Genomic DNA, 27,919 nt, shown 5'->3' with positions numbered 1-27,919 from the left:
TAAATTAAGGCATTAGCCGTCGTCCTTCCTTCGAATCGCATCGAACTGTTTGCATTGCGACCGTGGCACTTGGCCGTGCAGCTGCTGCCGCCAAATGTGGGATTTACACTGCGGCCAGGGTTAACCGCAATCGAAGTCGTATCCTTAAAGAGATAAACCAACCCGCCACACACCTCTCACAATTGTCACTCTCTGTGCCCCCCTCTATCAGGATCATTAATTGCCCAGAAGAAGTGTGCATGTACCCCAGCATTTAGGCGGCGGCAAAACTCACAGTTTGATGCAGGCAAGAAAAAGAAGGGGAATGTAGGCCGTTTTTTATGCCTAAAAATGTTGGTTAAAAGTATTAAAAATATTTTTTTAATTAATATGATTTATTTAAGGCATTATTTGATAGGTGTACCGAAAAAAAAGAAAAATATTTTTAGAAGGTTTATTTTGGTTAAAAATTATTTTGTTAAATGGATAAATTTCTAATACTTTTGAAATTACTTTTTATGATCTGTGATGAAACTAAAACAATTATTTATTATTAGTAGGTAAAGGTAATTAACATAACTTTCTCTTACTTTTCCGAAACAAATTTGTTCTCAGTGTAGTTTTATTGGCATTGTTTGATTTAGTCGCCGAACGGAGCACTTTTGCACTTGGAACTTTTGAGGATTGGCCCAATCGACGAGGCGGCGTAGACACTCCTCGGGAAAATGTTTTTGGCTGGCCAAAGAAAATGGTACTCGTCCTGGAAAGCACCTTTCCCCAACCTATCCAACGCCTTGCCGCACTTTGTTTGCTAATGAGCCAATTTAGTTGCATTGAACGCAATTGCATCCGATGTTAAAGTGTGTGTGTGTGTGTGCGTATGTGTGTTTGTGCTTTTGAGTATGTGTGCATTTGGTCTGGACGGCGATACTTGAAACTTGGCCAATACGTTTGGGCCAAATGCCGCTATCAAGGCTGAGGTGCCTTGCTTTGAAATGTTAAGTAGATATGAGGCCATACGAAAATGGCAGCTTTAGTATTGATGAATGGAATCTACATAACTCCTAACATGTTGGGAGGTTTAAACTTAAAAAAATGTTAATTTTATACTTAACAAGTTAGCCAATTATGAGTTTTATTCTTAAATACAACACCTTTTATTCTTGTAACCATTGTTAAAAAGAAAATAACTTAGAAGCTACCATTTCTTATGCATAATGATCATCAGGTATTTGCGGCAAGCATCCAACGAGTGGCGGTTTAGGTAGCAAACTTGACTGAAATACTTGCCACACTGTCCACACTGATGCTGCCACTCGTGGTGGCCCAATGTCCGCTGATGAGAGCGTAGATTAGAGCTGTAAATATTAGATATTTATAAAGATTAAAAAAATTGTAAAAATTACAATCAAAGTTACCCACCGATCGGCAAAGGACCTCTGGCAAGACCTTTCCGGACACACAAAGGGTCTTTCTCCAGTGTGACTTCTCATGTGGGCAATCAGCATCCAAGAATGATCAAACTTCCTAATACAATCACTACATTTGAATTGCTCGCCCTGCCGCCTAAAACGTCTCTTTCCCGCCGGTTTCTTTTTGCTGTTCTATTGGCGTGACCATAGCATTTTTTGGCTCTGTTACTTTGGCCAAGACTCGCCTTTTCCTTAGAAATTTCGAGCCAGTCTTGGAAGGTTCGGGTACAACCGTAATGATGCCTACTTTGATACCCTTTTTAGTTTTTGGTATCAAGTCAAGGCTTTGTTCGGGCATTTTAAGTTCCCAGATTATGTGACTGACCAGGTAGTTCTCTGAAATTGGTTGGAGACTCATTAGCTGAACGCCCAGACGCTCCTCCATCTCCCTTCTGGCCACAATTGGTATAGCATCGCCAAAACGCCAATCGCTGGTGGGCTCCCTACTACCATAATAATAGTTAAACTTTGTTTTTGACTCTAGTTTTGGGACTATCCTCGGGTTGTTACATGTTTTTGGTCTTGGCATTGGTGCCATATTTGGAATTCTTCGATATAAGGCTGTATATTTTATGAAACTTAATATTTTGTTCTTGGTTTATAAGAAGAAAATCTTACCTTCATAACGTTTGTAGAAGCGTTCGTGCTTGCCATCATAGCGATTCGAGAGAAAACTGCGAAAAATGTTTGGCATTATTACGATAAACACCTTACTACTGAGCTGCCGTTGAATTTTCTCGATTTTACAGGCTCTGAAAAGTCAGTCAGCTATAGACTAGCCTACTCTGTTTTTATTTGATGTTGACTAGTCGATTGGAAATTACACTTTGACCTTTAGTTTAAGGTTAAGGCATTTAGCTGTTCACTGAGAGCATATCTTGTTTTTATGGATTTTTACATATTTTTTAATAATTATTATATAATCATAATTAGATTCCTTACATTTTTACCTTAATTAAAGTTAAATATTTATTCTATTTCAAAGTATAACTTCGTGTAGCATTCTAGTTCTGACACATATCGTAAATTCCAAGTCAACTTCTTAGTTTAAAGTGTAGATTGATTTATTCCTCTGTGTAAAAAACCTTAAGACTGCAAAATTGACCACCGAAGGTGAAGTAAGTAGGCAGCTTTAAAAAACCTGGCAAGAAGACCTCATTCATTGCCTTCATCGGGAAACTCAAGAGCAGCCACTTAAACAATTTTCTTGTTAAAATCCACACGAAATTGGAGAACTGCTCTTCAAAGAAAGAGAGAAAGAGAGAGAGAGAAAGGTAGAGAGCATTTAAAAGAGATGGGGCTAGTAGCTGGGCAATAAACAAGGCACGAATGTGTTGAGCAATAAAATTAGTTCGTATGTATGTGTGTGAGAGTGTGTGTGTGTGTGCTTCTTTAAGACATGCAAAGACGTTTTGCAATTTGCCTGTAATCCTGTTGTGCCAAAAGCAAACGAAGCTCTCCACCACCCAGCCATAGCCTTGGAATCGCTTTAAGGACTATTCCTGTTTGCAGCTCCTTCAGTAAGCACTTAAGTCCCAGCTCTATTGTGGTAGGAACTTTTCAATTGTTCGACAGTTCGCTGCGTTTATTTATTTGCATTTTTCTTTCATTTTTTTTTGTTCTTTTTATTTTTTTTGCCGTTTTTGAGTGTGTTTTGTAATAAAAGCCGGAAGAGAGAACATTTATGGCAACTACTTCGCTCCAACCCCCTCTCCACCCACTTCCACTGCCACTACCAATTTCGAGAACGACTTGTTCCAACAGCTTTATTGCATTTATTTGGCACTTTATTACCGCCAGCTCGTTGTTCGGCTGTTAAATGGCCAATAGGACCACAAAATATTGGGCCAGCAAATTACTTAGGTCATTTCGAAGTGTATCAGTCTCGACGACAGTACGTTTCATCACTGTTAATATTAATCAAAAGGCTTGACGTTAGCTTATTTGACCTTAATAAAATAGATCCCTGCAGTTCGTTATGTCGTGATTTTATGTTAATTACTCTTAGAAACATCCTTAAATCTTAGTTTCATTTTCAAAATTTTCTTATTTTATGTTAAGCTCTCATTCTTCACGAAACGCACTTTATCAATCTTCACCGAAAAATAAGGGAGACAACCATCAAAGGAAAATTGTTTCCAGCTAAACATTAATTCGTTTCGACAACAGCAAATTTGCTGTTCATTTCTCTGTGTCCATAAATAGTTCATATCTTTGGACCAAACAAATGACATTTTTCATAAACTTATATTTGCACTGGCAAATGTGAGTTGTATATGTATGGGGATTGTGTACACACACACACACACACATATATAAGTATCTTCATGTTTTGGTCCAACGACAAAATCGCATAAATGCTTTCAACTGCCAAACAAAAGGCTGGCATAAAGCAGGAGCAGGACTCCAATGCCATTGAAAAGGAGTTGCCATCGTTCCTCTCTATGCTTCTCTGTTTATTTGTGTATGTCAGTTGGGCTATTAAAAATCTATTTCAAGTACACAAGCACATCGAAATTGCGTTTGTGTCTGCCGAGCTCTTTACGGCAGTTGGATGGCATTTTATTGCATACTCTTGGGCGGTCACTAAAGTTAGTAATGCCCATGTACTACTAGTCTGAATCTACTTTCGAGTTAAATATGCACGTACGACAAATGAGATTTCCGGTTATTTTTTCCTTCTTGGCTTTTCTATGTTTTTTCATCTAATTTCCTTTTTTTCCACTGTCGGCGATGTCAACAATGAGTCGCAAATGAGAGGCTGGATTAACCTTATTATGTTGTTAGTAACTAGGGTTAGTCTAGGGTTTCTTAGTAGCCTTTAGAGGGAGTTAAAGTTTGTAGGTCATACTTTTTGAAAAAATATAAATATTTATTCAGTAAAAGATAAAGTACTTAAGTCGCTCTTTTCCGCATTAACTAACTAAATAAAATACTGCTAAATTATTTTGATTTTTCTCGGCCTCTTAACTTTCAAACTTACTAACTAAAAACGAGGTTCAAATCTGAGTAAGTATATTTCCTATAACTATAAGTAAGAACTTCCTTTTTTTCGATACGAAGAAGGTAGAAAAACCATCTTTTAAACTTTACTTTAAACTCTTTTGTGACCCAACAGTCTTTATCATATTTATTGGCTTTGCAACTCAGATGCAACCTTCGTGCCACTGCCACGTCAAAGATATCAAAATGGGAATTGGTTCTTTAACTTTAATCCGTGGCACGTAAGCCACTTTTATTGGTGGCCTCCCAGTAGGCCGATGCCTAAGATTGCATTGCAAATTTTGTCATCAACATACAAATGAAGCGACACGGCTGGCTGTCAATCCTTGGAATGGAATCTCGAAAAGCCGGAAAACGAGTCACGGCAAGATTTGGACTCCTTTGTGTAAGGACATTTCCCCCCCAATTTAAAATATAATTATTTTTGTTTTGCCTTTTTGCTTGGCACTTGGATAAGAATATGGATTTTCATTTTGTCATTTTGCCATTTGCATTTCTGGCTATTTGGAGTTTTTCCTTGAGAAAAGCTGCCATAAATAAATACTGTGGTGAATTTAGTAAAAACATTTCTGTCATCATCTAATATGCAACAAATCCCAAGCAAATAAAAATGCATAATTTAATCAAATACTCGTATTCCAAGCTGCGACAAGCGCCTTCAGGCGTTTGCCAATTAAATTTCCATGCCGCAAAGTATATGTCCTGTTTGTGTGTTTGTGTGTGTGTGTGTGTGTATTTGTGTGGCTAAAAAAAAGTGTCAAATCCCGTTCTACTTTTCCAGTTATTTACTAAAGAAAAACACAATTGTTTGCAGCATTTGCGGTCGGAGGAATGCCACAGCATCCACATCCTTACTCCAGCCTTTCACTCTTTTTTTCCATTCCCTAGAACACCTAAGGCCATAGAGCATAAACAAACTGCGACATAGGCAAATAGGACTTTATTTCCCTGTGTTTGGGAAAATTTGTTAATTTGTTCAAAAGTTTGCATAGCATTTGGCCAGTCCGGTCTACGTGCCCGGCATAACAATGCAAAAAGAATGAATTGTTGGGTTGGTGGTTTTCTGTGGGTTAGATGGGTTTTAGGGGACCTGTCGTCGGGCTAACGATTCTGCAATTGCCACTGATGAGCCTACATATAGGGACACAGTATAGGGAGTTGTGCTCTAAATTGGGAAGCTAAAAGGGTATTTTTCTTTTTTACATATTTAATAGATTGATTTTATGAACGGATTGTATCAAAAGTGGTCTTGAGTCCGCTTCTCTGCAAATATTATCTTCTATATTTTCGGCAGTTTTCAATTTATTAGCCCTCCATCACTAAAGCACCTTACTAAATGACCACTGTAAATCCATTGGAATTGATTAGAGGAACACCAACCATGTGCTTCCTGTTTGTTTAGTTTATAAATTAAATTTAAGCTGCAAACAAGCAAATTTGGCAAACACGTATCTCCGTTATGGGTCTATTACTTGGCCAGAAGTGTGGCCAAGTGTCGAGGCGGCAAATTTGTTCAACGGAATTGTGCCCATAAATAAAATATGGCATCCGAGGAACGAAACCAATGAAACCAACGGACCACTGGATTCGCTATCTCTGTGGTTAAGACCATGAAACGAGAGTAGCCGGAGCTCGTAGATTTTTGCGAATATATATATATATATATATAGCCATTGTCACATGACAAATGCTTGTTGCTCCTGTCGGTTGGGGGGGGACTCCTTTTTCGCAATTGTTATTATTGCTGGCATTGTAGTTTTCGGCCATTCAACGTTCCATTTGTATGCTGGCCATGTTTGCTGGCCATGGCGATAAGTCATAGCTGGCACGTACCAAATTTATTTGTTCAAGTTTGTTTGCTTAGCTCGTCGACGGCGGTACCAGCTGTGAACCTGTGGCCAAGGATATATGCCGCTTGCCCCTACGGCAATTTCATTAATCGCTCGATAATTTACACAGCAATAATAATAATATTTACTCATGGCAAATAAATATTTATTGAATTAACCAGAAAAAATGGCACACAAGGCTCCTCATGTCTTGTTTTACAAATTGCTGGAAAAAAAATACATCGAAATGGGTTGATTATTGGTGATTTATGGAAATTTTATTTTATTGCGGTGTTATCTTAGGAATTAAGATTAAATCGGTTTTGATTTTTAATAACTATGTCTGAAAGAGACTTAATGTTACCATTAACATTTATGTATTAATAACTTTGAAGGGGAAAGATCGCAGATAAATATTAAAAATAAGTAACATGGAAAAATTCTTAAGCTTTTTATACTTGCATAAATAGTATTATAAAAATTAGTCATTTAATCACTTGTAGAAAGTATTTAGTTAAGGTTAAATAATAATAAATTTTAGCAAGAAGATCTAAGTTTCTAGTTTTAACTGCGGCATTTGTTGATCATAATCCAGAAAGCCATCAAATCAAAAAGGATTTAAATAATATTTAAAATTAACAAAGCAATAATGTAATTATAGAAATGTATTAAAGTTGCTATATCTTTGTTTTATGATTATAAAACATACTCAAATTACTTCCTATTTAATTCCTTCCTTGCTTTAATCTCTGGAAAGTGCATACATTTAGTGAGAAGATTTCATTTTGAAGTTAGTTTGGGTCATAAAAAAAGAGATCCCAGAATGTGTTTGATTCTCTGTGGTTGTTTATTGCATTGCCCACAGTAAAGAAAACATGCGCTGTATATGCAAATTTAATTTGCACAGTCACAAGCACACACAAGCACACAGAAAAACAGGATAGCGAGCACACATATGCAAAAGCCTAGGTCATAGTCACAGTCGTAGCATACTTTTCAGCGCCGCTGGGCAAATAAAAAATGTACTCTCTTTCCTCTTTGTCCTCGTCCGTTGCCACATTTATTTATATGAAAATAATCACACATGCAAATTAATAATTTCATTTCGCTTTGCAGACCCACAGATGATATGCTGAAATGTTACTCCCTCTATTGTGTCCATTTGAAAAATAAACTTACGGCAAGCGAAATCAAAAATTTAGACCATAAATAAAATCATACGAGTAAAAACGTGGGCCAAAGCCCCAGGATTTTGGGCTAGCCATTGAGAATGAGTTTAGAAGGCTTATATAACAATATAAATAGATTTTGTTTGTTGGCCAAATCTGTTGCGCATTTGTTTTTGCTTATCGGAGCGAATAATTTATGGGCTGGCATAAAAATCCGCATTTCATTCGGGGGCTTAGTGGCTCGTTCGGCTGTCGGGCGATTTATCAATTTGCCACTTTAAAGCTGTTGTGCTTGGCCCCGGCATTTGTTTTGTTTGCATTGTAGTTTTTAAATAGCAATAATAACTGTTAATTTACATGCCGCAAGTGTCAACAGGCCGCTGGCCATTTCCAATTACGAGGCAACACTTTTTTTCTATCCATTTTCGTTTTTTTTCCATCCATTTGTTGCAACGCCTGGTTGTTTTTTTTTTTTTTTTTTTTGTGTTCATGTTCATCGGTTTCATGTTTTTCATGGCCACAAAGTACTTCATAAAATGCATTGGCATGCAAATTATGTTAAGCTCGTGAATTTATAATTTAATGAAGACACTTTATAGCCATAATTGGCCCCCCGTTCATCCACCACCCGAACAGGAAAAAAAAAAAAACAATCTCAGCTCTCCCAGTTTTCGCGTAATATTGTTCTTAATTAAATAAATGCGATCCAGCGATTGTGTTCATTGCGGTGATTGTATACATTTTTTACATTATTGCGGCGACTCTTTTTTTTTTTTTTTTTGTCGAATGCATAATTTAATTGCAAATTATTCGCTTTAAAAATATATATATATATGGGAGAATATATATATATATTCGTTGCTAGCAAAGACGCATCGATGGGTCCTTTCATCTGCCTTGTTGCTTTTGATATCCAGCTTCGAGGATTAAGTCTTATCTGAAAATGGGAAGAAAGGTGAACGAGGGGCGGCAGAGTCAAGGCAGGTGGATTGCCAGCGCTTCTTCGGTTTATGGAAAAGTTTATACCCAGTTTGGGTTTGAGGGACTTACACGTACTTGAGGTAGTTGGTCAACTTAAACTGACAGTTTTTACAGGGTTTATGCAGTTATAATATTAATATTTAAGTAAATATTTAACAAGAATGAATGCCGAGATAAAAACTCCAAGATTTTTTGAATTTATAAAGGCAATTATTAGTTAAGATTCTTTTACATTTTTCATTTTTAACAAAATTTGAATAAATATTTGTAAAAAGCCCTAACCTCCCAAGACATAAATCTCAATCCCAACCACGCATGAACATCCTCCATCATACACACCATACTTCATTCTTGCGTGTGTTTCAATTAACTTTTTGCCGTGACTCCGAAAGATGAGGCGAGTGAAATGAAAATGAAAATGAAAATGAGAAAGAGAATGCAGCTGAGGCTTCGCTTCTTGTATGATAAGCAGCTTCTTCGCTTGTTTGAACATAAAAATGCAGCGCTTAACATAAATTACGCATCCTGGCAGGTGGAAAACGTGTGAGAGTGTGTGTGTGTATGTGTGCCGTTCAGGTGCGAGGCAAGTTAATTGTTAAGTGTTTGCCGACTTGTAGTTTTGCAGTGTTGTTGCTGCATCAAGATTAGCAGGCAAACTTTTTGGCCATCGCTTTTTATGCGTAGGTGGAGGAAGATATCGCTTCACAAAGTTGCTTTAGCCGGGGAAAATTTCCGCAATTTATGTGTGGCAAGCTTGCCACGCAAAAAAAAAAAAGTAGAAAATGTTGCCAGAGAGACTGTAAATTATAATTGCATATTTTCATATTTTACAATTGACGGCGTCATCCTTGAGGCGGCTGCTCGTTGAGTTTAATGAGAAATTAAATGTCCGCGCCTTGCTAAGCATTTAAATTCACAAAAAGTTTCAAAAGAGAAAACTATTCATCGGGCTGCTAAAAAAGTGAGCAATTTTCTTTGTCTTTGAGATGAAAAAGTTTGGTTTTTGTGTATTAACATTTAAATTCTTAAATTATTAGAGAGATAAATGAATTTCATTTCAAGGATAAAGAGTTTTAAGGACGTTGGCTTATTACATTTATTTTACTAAGGAACTCTCTTGAACTTTCTAGACCCTTTTTTTTAATATATTTTGAACTTAAAATTAGTTTAGGTATTCATTTTGGATTAAGGATCCTTGATAAGGCCTGTTAAAAATCCTTTTACTTTATCCTTATTTTTAGTTAAAGTTTAAATTATAAACCAAACCTCACCTTTAACGTCTTCATTTGCTGTTGCCTTAGTATTTTCACTAACTTGATTGGCTTGGAAAAAATGAGTTTGCAAGCCTGGGAAATGAGAAGGTTTCCCCAAATTCCTTTTTGGCCAGCTCAAAGCGGCAATGGAAAAACTTTCCAGTCACCTCAGTGCACACACATTTTTATAAACATCTAATTGGCAAGAGGGAAAACGAGTGTGACAGTCGTAGAGTGGCAAGGCAAGGCAAGGCAAAGCATGGCAAAAAAAAAAAAAGAAAGGATTCCATTCGCCTGAGGGCCTCTGAATGCCTGACTATTGTTAAAATTCGGATCGCCTTGTGGCCAGGTCTCGTTTTCCTGCGGAAATTATTTCACACTTGAAACCATTTTCATGAAATTAGTTTTTCTTTGGCATTGTCAAGGTGCAAATCTCAATTGGCCCAAGGGAAAATGCAGGAAAAGCGAGAAACTCGGGCACGTCGCAGCCAAATGAAGTTGCATATATATATCAGAGCATTGCCCCACTCGAGAGTTAATTCAAATACAATCCGCCAGCCGATTAATATTTTATGATTTCGGGCACGATTTTCCATTTCAGTTGCGGTTCGAGTTTAGTAAAAAAAACTACACTTAGAGTAAGTACCCTCTCTTTGAACATCTACAAACCTCTTTTGTAGGTTTAAGATATTTTTTCCTATTACTTTCCTTTTCTTAACATTTCCTTGAATTTTATATAATTTCAATTCTTACTTTAAGAAAGGGAATATAACTTGTTTTAATGATTTTTCTCCGTGTGCTTTTCATTTCTTGAAAGACAGCTTTTTTAGGCCCACGCCTGAAGGTAGTAGACTTGAATTTGAATTTTAATTTCCAAAACACCTTTACCTTCCTTTTAATCTTCTGAAACGGAAACGAAAACTATTGGCCAAGGCAGTGAAAGGATTTTTCGGAAATAAATATTATTTCAGAGGACTTTGGCCTTTGTCTGAAGCCTCGAGTCAAGGAGTTTGCCACTCAAATTGCATTTTGAATAATTTAATTTTGGGACAATTGTCGCATCATTAAGTCAAGTAGCTGCGGCCTGCTGGCCATTAAAACTCCTCCAACCGAGTTAAGAATCATGTTTAACAGGCCAGCCGCCTTTCTTTGTCTTGTCGCGTTTGGAAAGCTGCAGCATGGATTAATTTTCCATTTTCGACAGGAACTAATCCTGTAAAACTGTTCCGTCTGCCCGACGTCTAGCTGGTTTTTGTGTAGTAACGGAGAAGTTTTTGCTCTTAGCCAGAGGAATTCTGTTGGCAATTGTTAAACGCAATTGAATTTATAAGCGGGGCATAATTAAAATTAAGCAGCCGCTGCCGAAGATGAAAGTTTTTCGCAAGTGTTGCACTTCCTTTTCCGAAATTTGCTTTTGAGTGGCTTGTAAGTTGGCTGGCATCCGGAAGTGGCTTGTCCTGGTGAGATCTTCAGTAAGGCAGTTTAAGCTGGTTGAAGTTGGGACAAGAAAAATATGGCTAAAGGAAAGCATAAACTCATTTTAAATTTTGCGAGAACTGAAATTAGTTCTTGACAACAAGTGGTAGAAAAATCTTTACTATTTTTTATTATTAAAATATATTTTTAAATGATTTTCCTAACTTGTGAGCTGGTTACCCTTTTACCTTTTTGAAAACAAATTCAAATCTTAATTAAATGAAATGTTAAAAGCATTTTAAATTATCTCAGACATCAGTGTTATTCTATTCCTTCTTTAGCTTGCTTTAAGAAAACTTTCCATTATATGTAGCCACGTTCTCATTAGGAAATTTTCCAATTCCCAGAATGCATAAACTAATTTAGCTGAAATGTTTTTGCTTACAAATGGGCAGCACAACCCGTCAGAGGATTTCATCACTCCGTCAATGGAGGAGCTGCTCGAACTTGGCATGGAAAACAAACGAATTTCTAGAAATCATCATGCTGAGATGGAACTCGGCGACGGGTTCCTGAAATTCCTCGCACTCGCATTACAGGCGACGACGGCCAAATGAGTCGTCGTCCCTGGATAAAGATGTCGAGGCTGATGAGGTGGATGTGAATGTGTAGATGTGGATGCCTCATGTCGATGCCGCATGTGGATGTGAGAGAGTTGCTCCATGATGGAAATGCCAAATGGTTTGTGTCTCTTTATGGGAATTGTTGTTTGTTGTTCTCCTCGGGCTTAGTCTTAGTTTTTGGGTTTTGTTCATAATTTTTTTTCTTTTTTTTTTTTTTGGCTCCTGCCTGTTTAGCTTAGCGAGATAAGCAGCTCTACTTAGATTGTGGATTTCCACAAAAAGGATTTTTTGGTCTTGGTTCTAGTAGGTTTTTATAAGTTTTAGAATTTTAAATTAAACGAAGAAAACATGGCTAAAAGTTACTTAATAATATGATTTTTAATAGGTAAAGTTTGGTTGCCTTAATAAGAGATGCTAATTTCAAAGTCAAAAAGTTATTATTTTTTAATATTAGATAAGAACACTCAAAAAGTAATCCCCTGACATTTGTACACTATTTAACTATCATTATCCTGTTTGTTCTTACGCCACATTAATCCTGCTTAAGGAATTTCTAAAGACTGGCAGAAACTAAAACCAGGATACTCAACATCCTGGGGAACTTAAAATTTACAGGCTAACTGAAAGCAACAGGAAAAGGAAGTAAAAAGTTTCTCTTTTGATTGCGAAATTCCTATAAATTTAATTTTATTTAACAATTGCCAACAAAGCCTTTGGCTATGACTAAAACATTCTTGCAAGATTAAAGTTTAACGAGAAGGATTTTTGTATAGAAATTAACGAATAATAAGTCCTTTTTTTGTAACATTTTAGTTCATTTAGAGCCTAACTGAGAACATAATTTTAAATATAATTTAACAGTTTCAAAAACATATTTCAATAATTCCTTGTTTTTAAATATTTCTTCTTGATTTCTGTATGAAAAAAATAAGAAAGAATAAAAGATTTTGACAAGATAAACTTTATTACCAGAAAGTACTTGCCTTGGGAAAGAACGCCAAAAGCCAACAGTTCAATTTTCTTTATTTTAAAAAATTGGCAGTTTTTACAACTAATCAAAAGCAGCCAAAACTAGCTCCAAAATGAAAAACAACCAACGATACCCATAAATAAAGACAAAAACCATTTGACGTTTCCATCATGGAGCAACTTACTCACATTTGATGACATTATTCAGGAAGTACAATTTATTTTGGCTGACATGTGAGTTGAAGAAAATCTGATTTTCCCTTTCGCAAAAAATTGGCTTGTTTTCCATTCTTGTTGCCAAGGATTGCAAGTTTAGTAAAAACCAATGTCAATTTGTAAATAAAAACATTTTAGCTAAATTAGTTTATAAATTTGCAAAGTTTTTACATCTTTTTTAGTGGTAGTGAGTGCTTATATTAAGTGAAAAGAGTTTGAGTTTGGATTTAAGTTGAAAAGGTAAGGAAAATATTTAAAAATATATAAAATGATGATCAGTATAAATATTTACATAAATGTTTTTGCCTTTCGATTTCTCAATCATTTTAATACCAAAAGATAGAATAATATTTTTTACAAAATAAAGAAAATCATTCGCTATGATTAACCAGATTGGCAACAATTTTACTGCATTAATGCGGTTAGATTAACTGGAAAGTACGCATTGCGAGAATCGGTTTCTTTTGCAATTTAAAATGCTATTAAAATTGCATTTAATTAAGATTAAAATTTATGCCAAGCAAAGAGACCGATAAAAGGCTGGGGGCGATGAAAATAAAAAACATGACAACAGGAAACAAGAGCAAACAGCAGAGGAAAATAAATAAAAAAAAATGAAAATAAGAAACAAACTGAAAAAACGATGGTAAAAAATCGAGATGAAAACCAAAGAGCAGGAGATTTAAATGCAGTTTGTTGCAAGGATATTTTTTTGTAAAAACTTTACGCATTCGTCGCGACGACTCGAATGCTGAATATTGCCACGCCCCTGCACCGCCCTCGTCCATGTGTATATTTGGCATTTCGGTTACGAAAAGCCGAGATCACGAGACCCAAACGAGCAACATTGTATGGCCCGAAAGAGGGGGGTGTTTCAGCACGGGGGTTTGGGGTCCTTGAGCGGCGGCCGACGAATGAGAGTGTCGAACCCTCCGTCGCCCACCGACCCACTGCCGCCCCCTCCAAGGCCACCCGCCAATGTGTAGGCGACATGGACGAACGCCGTTGGTTGGCCGGCGCCTATGTAAACGAGCCACGCATGTGTGTTGGTGTCTCTGTGTGTGCGTGTATGTGTGTGTGTATATGTAGGTGACATGTACTGCGTACTGCAACAAGAGTCCTGGCAATGGCCAAAAAGGCAGCGGAGTAAATGCAAAATCTGTAGGGAGCCCATACCACCAAAGACCCCTACCACTCCTTCTACCCTCTCCCTCCTCACAAAAAAAACCTCCAGTGCAACACAACAAACATCGTGGACTATACCAGTAGGGGAAGCGATTACGCTGCAACATGTTGCAAGGGGAGGAGTTTGCGCACGGCTGCAACACAATTCGATTTCAGCATTTGAAGGCTTTAAATTTGATCAAATAATTGGGAATTTTACTCGTATTCTATGGTAAATGAATTCGAATTCCTTTCCAATTGGCTTTTAATTAGTTAAGTATATTATGTGGACATTTTTTAAACTTAATAAATAGGGTTATTACTGTTTATAGTTGAAGTGCGATTAAAAATGTTTATGCAATTGGCGTTTTAGAAAATTTATGTTAATTTTATATTGGTTTTAGTTCATTTTTGGTTTATTTTTGAATGTGGTTTCTTGACCTAAACTTAGTTTTCTTTTAATTCAAAATTTAATATTATTTTAAATCGGTGGAGCTTATAAAATGTATAGTTTATATCTAACAACTTGTGTTTTCTTACCAGAAAATTAACTATTTATTAAATATTTTAAAGGGTCTTATAAATAAACAAATGTTTTTATTTTTTAAAAAATTAAAAGCCTTTAAAAAGCTGTTCAAATCGACAAATATTTGTCTTTCAACTCAGAGATAAACTTATAAAACATAGATTCTCATTTTAAAGGTGCCAATTTTTGAAGCAAATAGGAATTTAAATTATAATCATAATGAGTTAAAATAAAGATAGTTTGTTAATGATACCCTTAAGTCGCCTTTTATTATTAAACTGTTGACAAAAAGTCTAAGAAAAGGAAAAAAGTAACCTAAACTTTTAAGGTTATTTAAAAAGCCAAAGGCTTTTATTTTTACAAAAAATTGCAATATTTTTAGAGCAACATTTTAAGAAAAAAATATATTATTTTTAATAACATAAAATGTATTTAATTTTCTAAACAAATCCCGAAAAAGTTTTAACCTGCTAAAATAATTTATACTTAATATTTGAGGCTTAAATTTATATAATTTCTACAAAAAAGAATATCTTTCCAGGTTAATTTTATGAAAACATTAAAAATTATTCTAACAAATAAATCATGAAAAAAGAAAGTGGTCAAAGCCGGATGAATGGCAATCAAAAATTAATAAATAATATTTTGATTACGCTTCATTGCTGGCTAATTCCGAAACGTTGATTGCCCCAAACTAAATGCATGCCACATTGGAGGACAGTTAAATCAGACGATTCCTTGGCAATTAAAACGAACAAACGAGTTGCAGTCGCAGTTTTCATTCGCCGAAAAGGCGAACAACCGACCAAAAATACCCGATCTTTCATATAGGACAATCACATAGGGCCACAACTATATCCACTAACCATTCGCGTAGGTGGAGCACCGACTTATGTAATACTTGATTTTTTGTTGGCTTGCACTATTTGTGTTTTTGTTTGTTTTCAGTTTATTTATTGTTGTTGTTGATGGGGAAAGTTGGGGAAATGTGCAAGAGAGAGACACAAATAGTTGCAACATGTTCGATTGCAGGGCGTTGGGAAAAAAAAAGTTAACTGCTGTAAACAGCGCAGGCCTTACAGAGAGAGAAAATGAGGGCAACTCGGGAGAAGAGAGAGAGAGAGAGAGAGAGAGAACGAAATATCGGGAGACTTCGGGAAATGCCGGCCACGTGACATTGTTGCACTTCCTGGCTGAGTGCGTCTGTGTGTCTGTGTGGGCGCCTGATAAGCTTGCAACGAAGCTATTAATCAAAACAGAATCAAAAAGGACACTTGCCTGTGTGCGTGTGAGAGAGAAACACGTGCCGGCCGTCTTAACAGAGGTCCCTTAACAGCATTCTGCTAACAACGCCGGTTGGCAACTGTAGTATAACCTTTGGTTGGTTGAAAACTTTCCACTCTGCTCTTCTAATAATAGATTTCTATCGTTTTCCAGTAAGCGATATCCGGGGGATTTACTGTGTCTAAATGAATGGCTAACTGTTTTGCCACAACTCAAGGTGATTTAATCGAGTAATTAGATGGTTAGTTGGGCATCTCAGTTGACAATTTCGTAATTTGCATTTTGTGGTAATCCATTTTCATATTGCTTGTCATTTTCCCCCTGGAGGCAATGAGGCCTTATCGGTCTGGCTTTTCCCCCTTGCTTCCATCGAATTAAGTCGATTGCAAGTGTCTCAAATGTATTCGGGCTTTAGTGCTCAGCTTGTTTGTCCAACACTTGGCACGCACACGCGGCTCCTTGGGTACAGTGAGCTCCCTGTATAGGGAATTCCTTGGGTGAGTGCATTAGGAGGGTTAAAAATATTTTAATTTATCCCTTTTTAAGGTGAAGACTTAAAATATTTGTAAAAAATGTCTACAGTGTATAAATTTAAATATTTTAAAAAATATTTTCAATATATTTTCAGCTTTAAGTTATAAAAAATTGAACAAATATATATATTTATTCATTAACTTCAATTAACTTTATTCTAAGTAAGCCCTTATTCACTTTAAAGTCCAGACTTGAACTACTTTTATTGTCATTAGCTTTAAGGTAAAATCAATTTCTTAACACAAACTTTTTGGTGGCAGATGTTAACTTTCTTTCAACTTTGAAGCCCAAGTAATAGCCCAATTTAAAAGTCCCCACTGTATATGGCGGTGTCCTTGTACTTTTACATAATAAATCAAACCCCACCGAAAGGAAATGGAAGCAAGGCAAAAGAAAAGCCAAGAAAAGTCACGGCGGAAAAGTGAGAAAATAAAGTGCATTTGCACGTTAACATTGAGCTGTTACCATTTCACTGATAAGAGCCGGCAAAAGGCGAACAGCTGTTCGGCCCAAAAACCGAAAGAGAGAAAAGGCAGCCAGAGAAAGAGACAGGGAAATAGATTCAGAGAGAGAGAGAAAAGATAGAGGAAAGCATTTCTCTCCGCTGTAAACGGGCACTGTAAGGCGGCTAGTTGTTGACTGGGAACTAAGCCAATTGCACAATGTGGGCCGAAGTTGACGTCGTGTTGCTGCTGTTGATGTTGCTGTTGCTATTGCTGTTTCTGCTGCTGTGTGTGTTGCAACACGAGCAACTACAAGTGCAACTACACAACCCTTCGACTGAAAGGAACTTCGGCAGCCAACGAGTATATGTATTCCACCGACCTCCCATGTACTGCGTTTATGTGTTGCTGCTGCTTTTGCTTTTGCTGCTGCTACTGCTGCTGCTGCTGCTGCTGCGTTTTGGTGCTGCGGCAGCAGAATCGTTGCAACAATCGCAGCTTGCACATCCAGCAGCAGTCAGTTGGACGCGGCGGCTCCTTCAGCAAGGACGCACAGCTCACACAAAACCCTTCGAAGGACATCAACATTACCCGAATAACCTGCCACAACAACATTTTGCAATCGCAACACCAGACGCACTGAGAAGGTCCTGCTGTAAAGCGTTTTACATTCAGCTTACATAAATGCTAGAACGCTGTAAGCTAAAACGGCGCTAGAAACGCTAATTAGCCCTGAAATGTTAGCCAAGTTTTAGTCGGTATTTTTCGCGCTTGAATCTATTTTTTTTTCTGTAACTGTGTGCGTTTCCAGTCAGTTTGCTACTGTGTGAGTGCCGCCCGATTTTGTTTTTTTGTACACATTTTTTTCTGTTTGGTGTCTCAACGAGTGCCGTTTTTGAAAAAAAGAACTAAGCTACTAGAGAGAGACTAGCTAATACATATTAACTTGTTGTGCCAGCATTTTGCCGTGTTTGTGCCAGTCAGCCTCTGAGTGCATTTTCATTAAAGTCAACAAGTTGCAGCCGCATAAGGTCAAATAAAAGCAGGTGAGTCTGTGTTCCCAGCCACTAAGAGCCAGCTTTTGCTACTACATAGTTACCTGAAGTGCTTGTAATATGTTTCTCTGAGAACAGATTTTATGTGGGTGAAATTGTATTAAGTGGTTTTGGGTAGAATGTCGAGTGCACAGGGCAAAAAATGTTATTAAAATATTCTTTTTTTTTAAACATTTTTACTTAGCAATAAAATATGAATTTAAATTTGTATGTAAAATATTTTATGGAGTGATTTTAAAATATACTTTAAGAGTATTTTATGGAGATTTAAGTTAATCCCGAAAAAAGGTGGTTAGGGATTAAGGGAGATACTGAACCAAGTCAGCTTAGGCCATAATTTATCAAAAGTTTTTATAAAGTTTTTTCTTTAAAAATAATTTAAAATGTATTTTTTAGTTTTACAAAATAAATTTGCTTGATTTAAAAATCTTTATATATTTTTAGAGCTTTTAAAAAAAATATAGAATATTTAAATTGCCAAGAAAAATTTTTCCAAAGACTAAAATAAATTTAAACTGTCTTAGATCTAAAAGGATTTTTTTCTGCTAAGTTTTATACATCCAGAAAACGCCTCTTATTCTTGGCTTAAATATTAGAAAATATCTAAATTTAATTTTTACCCTATATTTAGTAATTATTTGAATTTAATCATAAATATTTCCCCTTTCAGTTTCTAAAATAATTAGTTTACTAAAAGTAGTTGCTTAATGCTTAAAAAATAAGTAATTCTAGCAGTTAGAAGAAATCGTGTTTTTTTAAATATATATAAATTAATATATTTTCAACTTCCAAAAAATATTTTAGCTTTATAAAAGAAAAATAAGAAAAATTACTATTATTAATTTCTCGAACCTTCCAAACTTTCATTTGAATTCCTCATAGTATGTAATATTTTTACAAAAATAAAATAAAATATTTTAAATTTACGCTTAAAGCAATCAGAAAGTGTTTCTAAACATTGTCTTTACCTTATCTGAAAATCATTTTAAGCTAAAAGACAAATAAATGGTTTCTTCGTAAACCATCTTACCAATTTAAATTCAATAATATATTTGAATATTGTTACATCCCCAGGCAAGCATAAATTTGGTAGATTTTCTTCTCTTGCGAAAGCCCAGACTATTTTCACAAATTATGAACAAGAAAATGTGCAGTAAATATTTTCATAGATTAAAAGACAATACCATTGGGGGAAAGATATCTATTGTCATAATGATCCTTTGTAATAACCATACATATCGACTAGCGAGTGTCCTTTCGGGGCTGTGTCCTCAATTTTGTTGAGTTACAAAAGGTTTAAGTAAGTAAGCAAAACGGTATAAATCGAGTAATCACTCTCAGGGGCATAGTTTAATATTGGATTTGTAATGGAAATCAATATGGCCCGAGGAAAATTTATGCAGAGGCCAAACACAAAGAAAGCAAAACCATTCCGAATTGAACAGAGCCAATAAAATTGCAATGCGAAGTTTTCCGAGTCCGAGTTTGATTTGAGTTGTGTTGCTGCTGAATCGTCAGCCTTGGCATTGCCAATTTCATTAGGGGCCATAAAGAGAAAGAGAGTCCGCTTGTAATTGCAATTAGTTTTATCGTAACTTGCAGTTAAATAATCAAAACATTTTCCCAAGCTTTCGTCCTGCTGCCTTTCTATACTCCTCCTCACTTTCCACTCCCCCGTTCCCGTCATCACCCTGCCACCGAAAAACTCTTTGTAATGCAAAACTTTTTAATCCGACGCCTTGGTTTGTTTACACGAACTGCCAGCGTCCCGCCCCCAATCCACACACACACACACAAACAATAACAACAACGTTGACAATAAAAACAGGATTGACAGGATATGCCCCAGGAAGTCGATGTTTTTAATACCCTTACACGAAACGGGCCTATAACGTAGAGGTTTATGTATTTTATCAGGATTTATGGATGTAAACTTGAAAATTGTTTGCTTAATGATGAAATATTATACATATTAAATAAATTACATAGCACATTACATTAAATATAAGCAGATTTAAGTATGAGGTATACATTTTATTTAAACTTTCTGCGAAACTTTATATTCTGTACATATTATTAGTTTTTAATCTTAATATCAGAGGAGTTTCTCAGAAATCTTATAAATTTTGACAAAGAGATGATTTGTTACCTAGCAGAAATCATAATTTGATATATGGTTTTTAGAAGTGCCTTTGTGTAAACTTTTTAATATTTGTAGCTCAAAAATTAGTAAAATATCTTAAAACCTTATATATAAAGATTTTATAAAATAAGTTTTATAGAAGAAGTGGATTTATCTGTAGATTCTAAAAATGTTAGTTAGTTCAATATATTTAAATCTTTTAAGTTTAATATTTTTATATTGAATTACTGCTTTACACTTCCTTTATTTTACTTCCCAAGAATATCCATTTCTATGTCCAGCTACTAAGGGAACTTCATTCAAAATAGATAACTTTTACTGCATTTCCTGTAGTGCCTGTGCCTGTGTAAAGTTCTTGTTAAAATTATGAAACCCCTTATCGAGGGTATGAAAATAAGAAAAATTTGCATATTTACACAAGACAATTTACACACTCTCCCAGCCCAACTGACTGACTGAGTGACTGGCTGAAGGGCCACAACGATGCACTGGCACAGAGTTTTTGCAGGGGGGAAGAGGAGGCAGTATGGTTGGATCCGGTGGGTGGATTGAGGTTATTTTGTAAATTTGTGTGTAAGCCGAACTGCTGCGACTGCAGCCTGATGAACATCCACGACGAAGCGTTACAAAAGACCAACAAGTTGGGGGAAGTTGTAGGGAGAAGAAGGGGTCGGGAAACCGGGGAAAGCCCAGGAAAATATGAGGGAAATGGGGTGAAGCAAAAGGGCTGCCTGTAACGGATGACAAGGACAAGTGAAGTGTCGAGATGGAGTTGCAGTTGTGCGGCCTGAATTGGGGATATGTATATATATATATAAGGATGTTACATATAGTACAATGCCACAACATACGGAAGTAATTCGATTTTGTTGGCAGAATGATGATGGCCATGGCCCCAGTGACAGGCTCGTATAATTCCCAGTACCCACAGAGATCCATCCACACAGGATGACAGCATTTCGAGCACATTAAAAACAACTTAATATCTGTGCTGTGTATTTTATTGGGTCTCTTTCCGGTGTCAAGCCCATTATGATGCATATCCCTATCTCTCTCTCTCTCTGTCATAGCAAAAGTAATTTAATTATTTATTTACAACATGCAAATTAACAAACATAACTCGGTTGCTCTACACATTGGCGACACATTGTACAAATTATACAATATCAACACATTGCATAAGATAGGAATACCCCACTTCCCTTATGAAGGTGGTTTTGGGTCAGAAAAGCCATCTGCTGCTGTGGTTGCTGTTTTACAAATTTCATTTCCATGCACTCGACAATTACAGCATTTTATGTTTTTACACTTTATTGTCATTAACAGATTTTATTCTATGAGTGTGTGTGTGTGTGTTTATTATCACGCGATTACGTGTGTTTTTGCGGGTGTCTATTACATTTATATATTTGGCTAAATCAGAAATAGTCATAATACAGTATTATAGGCTATTTGTTGAGTGCACATTAGATAAAAAGCTTCGATCTAAATCAACTGCGGTAATTTATTACAAATTAACAAAACATAAAAACTGTTGACTGTAAATGGTGCTTGTGCAATTTAATATGTGACAAAATGAGTTATCAAATTAGCAAATAAAGATGTGGCAAATAGAGTATGTTATTTGTGATAACCATAGGCTTAATAATGCATACATTAAAGTCACAATTTGAATATTGGCTGAGAAATAACTGATCTTTGCCTTTAAACCAATAAACTATTGTTAAACACAAGTTGCTGTTTTTCGCTACACTTTTCTTTTACTGGCCATAAAAATAAGAAGCTTTTGTTTTAAGTTTCCGCGCAGCTCATAAGCTAAGCTGGGATTAGTCTAACTTTTGCACTTAAGCTTGGTGTAAAATGTTACACAACAAAATATATATAAATACAAGTATTTTAAAAGTCAGGACTAGTTAATAGCTAGCTAATACAACCAACCGCTAATACCAAGTAATTGAAAACTTAAAGCATACTTTTTGGTGTACGCGACTTTAGCTTTATTTGACTTTCCCCGTAACTCTGACATTTTTCCAATGCTTTTGTGAAGGGAAAAGTCTGTGCCTAGCAGTTGTATAAAGAGTTTAGTGGAATGAAGGCACAAAGGGCTTTTTGTTTGAATTGTCTGAAGTTTTTCACCCCTTTGTACGCCCTTTTGACCTTCTAAGGTGGTCTTAAATTTGCAGAAAGGTAGTTTTCTGATAGCTAAAAGGGCTAATATATTTTATTTAACTGCAATGGAATCTTCTTTGATAGATAATAATCTTAGAAAGAATGTTTTTATTCCGTTTAGTTTGCCATAAAAATTGCAAAGCACTTTAAATTTGCATTGCACATTTAACTTTTAGGCCAATAATGATACCAAAAGTCTCTCTAATTCTATTTGAATTGGGAATAAGAGCATTTGAGATATGCAAATATTTGGCTTATAATTGCCAACCAATTTATCGGTTTGCTTGGACACCTCAACTGTATACACTTTTCAAGTTATATATTTCTTTCGTGTTTCTTGGTTTCTTGCCTGCCTCTGCTTTTTTCGACAAACAATTAGTGTGCGAAACCACAAATTGTTAAATGAATTTCTTGTGCACAACTTTTTGGCCAGTAGCTGAAGCTGAAGATGAAGCTGAAGCTGAAGATTTTACAATCTACAATCCAGTCGACTTCTTACATAAGGCCAATGCAAAATGCAGTTGAGAAGTGCAGTTTGGCTGCCAATTAAAGGAGACAAAAATGTCTTTACTAAGCCAGTTGCTTCATAATTGCTTCAATTTAAAAATGCATGAAAAGTATTTGCCCAAATGCTCAAAAATGCTCAAAGTAATAAAATGACTCGGACAGGACCTCAAGACACAGACTAGCTAACAGATAGATGGCATGATAGATAGGAAGGACGTGGAAGGACACAGAGAAAGAGAGAGAGAGAGAGAGAGCGATAGAGTTGAATTTGTAAAATTGCGTAAAATGCCAGGACTTGGCTAACATTTTGATTACCTAATGCCCATGAGCAGTTTTATTAGGCCTGTGGTTTTGCTCTTCCGATATTTAGTATTTTTCTTGGGACAGCAAAAACGCCTGCATCAATATTTAATTTCATTACAAGCCAAAGAAGCCGAAAGAGCATCAACAATGCCACAGCACGACATGGCATTTGATAAATTATTTAAAATATCCACATCCCAGCACTTGGGTGCAATGCATCTGCCTTTGCATCTCCTCCTGGTCAAAGACTGTTAGATGCGTTGTATCTCTGTCGGCTCGATTAGTTGGACACATTGAGTGCCTGTAAATACCATTCAACTACAGTATAAGTTCGATAAGATAAACTATAAGGAGGTTATAATAGAAAATAATACAAAAATTATTTATTCAATTATTGAAATTCAAACAAACTTTAAAACTCAGTCTTAAAATGAAAGTCTTCTTTATAAATCTTTAAAAATATACAAAAAAAAGAAAAGGGAAAACACTTCTATTGTAATTTTCTCTAAAATTTCTATAGCAGCTATCTTAACTGTATGTGTCCTTCCGTTTTCATTCTGTCTGCGTTTCTGCTCCATTTACACCTTTGGGTTTTTGGGGTGTAAAACCATTGGCCTGGCCTTATCCAATTTTACAGAATTTTAAGCACTTGGCCACGCAGCTCAGTCTCTTTTGGCTTGGCTTTAAACTGCAGTCCAGCAGCGGCGAGTCCAGAGTCCACTCCAATCGAATCCTGCCAGACGCCAGAGACACACGGCACGGCCAAGTGCATTTTATGTTCAGCTAGCTAGCAGACCATTCCATGCCCTCTCCTCTATTTGCTCCTTTTTACCGTATTTTTCACCATTTAGCCCACTGCTCTTGGCCTGTTCTCGTCCTTGTTCTGGGACAGAGGACATGAGCACCCTGTGCGCCTGCTTAAAATGATAACGTTGAAAACGCTGGCCCGTCTACACAAGACAAATGTGCGCTATTGAGGCGTGAAAATATTCCACTATAAACACACAATACAGCACAGGAAAAATTGTTAAGGCTAAGAATATAGTCAAAATAAGGATATAAATAAAAAGGCATTTGGCATTCAATTTATGCCTTTGTAGGTAAACAATTTTAAATTTTTCAAAGCAAAATTCATTACAGAAAAGGATATTTATATAAAACTTAGAAAAAGAAAACTATTTTCTAACTACTCTCCTATTCTCTTGACCACAACTATATGCCTACATATATGAGACGGGAAAACCCTTTTCCATAACCCCCTTGTTTTTCCTTTAAGCCGTGTGTAATTTGCCGTGTAAAAATGTGGGTGGTTTGGTGTTTATTTATGGCCTTGCCCGGCGACTTCTTAAATTATCTATGGAAATGGCTAAAGGCAACCGCTAAACTGGACGCTAAGTCGACACTGATTATGGATTTACCACCAGCAGCGACTTCTGAAGTTGCAGAAACTGAGAAAAAGCTAAAAACGGGAAACGAGAAACTCCCTCGAGACATTGCCAAATGGAGACCGAGAGGCGCCAGTAAAATATAAATATTCTTCAGTTACTAGACTTGAATGTGTCACAAAAAAAGGAAGACAATTTCTTATGCCCACAACTTGTGTTTTTGGTGTCCCGCAGTGTTACATTCCTAATGCTGCCATAATTGAAATATTTGCGATTTTATGGTTGACCAAGTGTGATCTTAGGAAGGATCGAATTGGCTACATTTCGTGACAGAAACTCGAGTTTATTTTATAATTTTTTTTTTAGAAAATATTAACAGCTTATAGCTAAGGAATGTGCTTCTTGAGCACATAGAAAACTATTTAAAATGTAACTTAAATCCTGGTCTCTTAAATAATAGAAGGACATTTGGATAAGAAAAGTTTAAGAGCTAATTTAATATTTATTTATTTAACTTTTTTAACTATTGTTAATCAGTATTTAATATTGAATTTATTAACTCTTATATTTATAATCACAAGTTTCCTTTATGAGTTTTTAATTATAAATATTGAGAACCTTCTTTGTACTTTTTATCATTAAATATAATTATATTTTGCTTAGCTGCCTCGATACTTAGCTGCATCGTCAAGATAGCTGCTTGATATTTTAATTTTTCTGCATCACGGTCACTTTAGTATGAAAATAATTACTTTTGGTGCACCCAACCTAGCAGCCTTCTGCACTTAAGCGCCTCATATCGGCAGAATTTTTAATGGTTTTCTATGAAAATCATGTAAGTTAGCTGCGCCATCTATTGAGAACGAAGCAAATTTTCTTAAATAATTTGTATGCAGTATGGCAATTTAGACATTGAAATGAAAATATAATATAATATAATAAAATATAAAAATGTATAGGTAAACTTTTTTTTTGTTCAAAAATTAAAATTAAGAAGTTGCGTGCAAAATACTCAAGGCAGCTAAGCAAATTATACTGTATTATATTATAGAATTAAATAGCTTATAGTTCCCATTTTTATTTTGTAAGTAGTAGTTCTCAAATGGGAGTATATTATTTCCAAGAAAAATTACATCATTCCGACAAAAAAACAAATTCTCTTATCTCAAAGCACACATCCTTTATAACCAAATTATTCCGGCATCCTAATATCGCAGGACAACATCGATTGGCTGAACTCGACTTCTTCGGCAGCAAAAACTCAGACATTTATTTAACTGTTTAGCACTTCGTATCGCTTTATGATCTGCTCGCATATTTATTCAACGACCGAATAGTTCACTGGTATAGACTAAATTGTATGGAAATTCTGGGCAGACAGATTATCACTTCATGCCCCGCGAATTTTCTTCTATAAACGCTTTTGGTGTCGGCTGCCAGCCAAAAAAAAAAAAAAAAAAACTGCAAAAAAAAGGAAAAACTGGAGCGACAACCGAAAAGAAAGAAAACAAGTTTGGGGGAAAATACGACAGAAAAAAGGGCCCCAGTAAATGGCAGCAGCCAGTAAGTAAATGCAAAACGAGCAGTTTTCCCGCATCAGGAAAAACCAGCGACAGCAACAGCGGCAGACAGTAAAAGGGACGGGAATAGCAGCAGAGACAGAGACAGCATCACAGACGGCGAAAGAGATGGGTGCGGAAAACCGAAACAAGAGCAGCGACCCAATTTCGCCAAGTAAAATCGCAGTTTTCATTAACCGCAATGCCAGACGACGACGACACCGACGAAAGGGGGGCTAAAAAAAAAAGCAGGGGAGGTGTGTGAAAAAAGGGGGCGGTATATCCTGAATGGGAGAAAGGTAGGTAGGACCAAACTGTCGCGACTGTCGGCGGTGCCGTTAAAATTACAACAACTACGACCGCGACTAGGTGGCTGCTTGATTGCCAGCGAAATGCCACATCGATACAGTGGTAACTTTATTAGAAAAGTTGCAACAAATTGCAGGTCTTATGATGGGCAGAAATATTGAGAATTATTCAAAAAATGAAGCATTCCTTATATACTAATATCTTAAAATTAAATGTTCGTTTTTTTTTACTAAAAAATCTTTAATTCTTCAAAAATTTTAAAGACAATAAGTTACCTTTATTAATAATTTATGAACTTTAAGTTTTAATATTTGCCTTTGGGAGTTAAAAAAGAAAACTAACACCATCTAGTAACACTAACTAAAATTGATCTCTGTCGAAGTAAATTTTTATAAATCAAGTTTTGTATTTTACAAAACCCTTAACCCTTTTAAATTTATTTGCCCTAATAAATTACTACCTAAAAAGCAATGCTTCCTGGAATTTTCCCGCATTTACTGTATCCACCGCCCTAAACCTTTGCCTCATTTACTGTGCACTCACGGCAGTCTGTTTTCCCTCGCTTTTCCACTAACCATCTCTCGCTCTTTCACTCTGGTCCCTATTCTGGCACCCTTTCATGTATCGCCGACCAGCTTTGTTTGCTTGGATTATTTATATAGTGGGTATCCCGATGATTTGTTGGTGTTAGCCATTCTGTTAGTTGTAAAACTTTGGCGACATAAAGAGTGAGAGAGAAAGAGAGACCTAGAGCGGAAAATTCGGCTCACCTTGCCTGGAATTTAGCAAGTTTTCCGCGCGAACTTTTGAGAAAATGCCCCGGGCCGTTTTAAAGTTTTGGCGCCAGCACGGAAATTAAATGCCATCGATGGTCTGGCAAATGGCACGAAGATATTTCCGTTGGAAGAGCCAGAAAAACCCCCCAAAAAAAAAAACTAAAAAAAAACTTAAAATTGAAAGGATATCCTACGGTCAAGTGTTTGTCATTTGCAATTAATTTCCTTTTGACCAAACGGCTTCTTCCGCCGCCCGTTTTGTGCTTTTCAATTAGCAAAACTCAAAGTTTTCCCGGCTCAGGCTCAAGGCAAAGCGATTCCAATAATTTCCTGATTCTGACTCTGATTCTGATTCTGATTCTGATTCTGATTCTGCCCACACCCCAAAAAAAAAACTTCCCCTTCATCGAAGAATTTTGCTGCGCCTAAAAGCCAGCTGCATTTTTTATCAGGCCAGTTAAACGAATTATCTGGACTAGAAGAGATATCTCAGCTCATCCATATCCATGTATCCATGGGTCATATCGATGTCCGGCACATTTATAAATAGCAAGCGGCTCAAAAATGTTTTCCTTTTACTTTTAATGTGACCAAAAAGGGGTGGGCCAAGAGGGAAAGAATATCTCTTGAAGTTCTTACATGAGCGGTGGGGGGGTCTACTGAAGGGGTTTCCCCCCCCAGCTGCCACCTCAATATCCTATTTATCGTGTGCGTTTGCTTGTGTAACCTTGCCAGGAGCCAACTGTCGCTGGCATATGCTAATGTCGGGCGGACATGCTCTGGAATCTCCGTGCACTGAGAGAAAATTTTATGTACTTGTAAGAGTGTTTTATTTTTAAGATGAAAACCTAG

General features: G+C 36.2%; 2 protein-coding genes across 2 annotated transcripts in view; one reads left to right on the top strand and one right to left on the bottom strand.

Moving 5' to 3' along the window:
* Window positions 1–1,177: 1,177 nt before the first annotated feature.
* On the bottom strand, window positions 1,178–2,145 carry LOC108116851 (zinc finger and SCAN domain-containing protein 9). The gene is given in 4 exon segments (XM_017228905.2): window positions 1,178–1,337; window positions 1,402–1,574; window positions 1,576–2,012; window positions 2,070–2,145. Coding segments are annotated over 4 exon segments (846 nt in total).
* A 15,232-nt stretch (window positions 2,146–17,377) lies between these two features.
* Window positions 17,378–27,919, top strand: part of LOC108116856 (sex determination protein fruitless) — a 142,006-nt gene continuing 131,464 nt past the window's right edge. The window contains exon 1 of the mRNA XM_017228912.2: window positions 17,378–17,907. The gene's annotated coding sequence lies outside the window, so the exon portion shown is untranslated. The remainder of the gene's footprint in view (window positions 17,908–27,919) is intronic.

This window comes from Drosophila eugracilis, unplaced genomic scaffold, assembly GCF_018153835.1.
Source record: "Drosophila eugracilis isolate 14026-0451.02 unplaced genomic scaffold, ASM1815383v1 contig_415, whole genome shotgun sequence".
Lineage (NCBI taxonomy): Eukaryota > Metazoa > Arthropoda > Insecta > Diptera > Drosophilidae > Drosophila > Drosophila eugracilis.
This window is presented reverse-complemented; position numbering and strand designations above follow the sequence as displayed.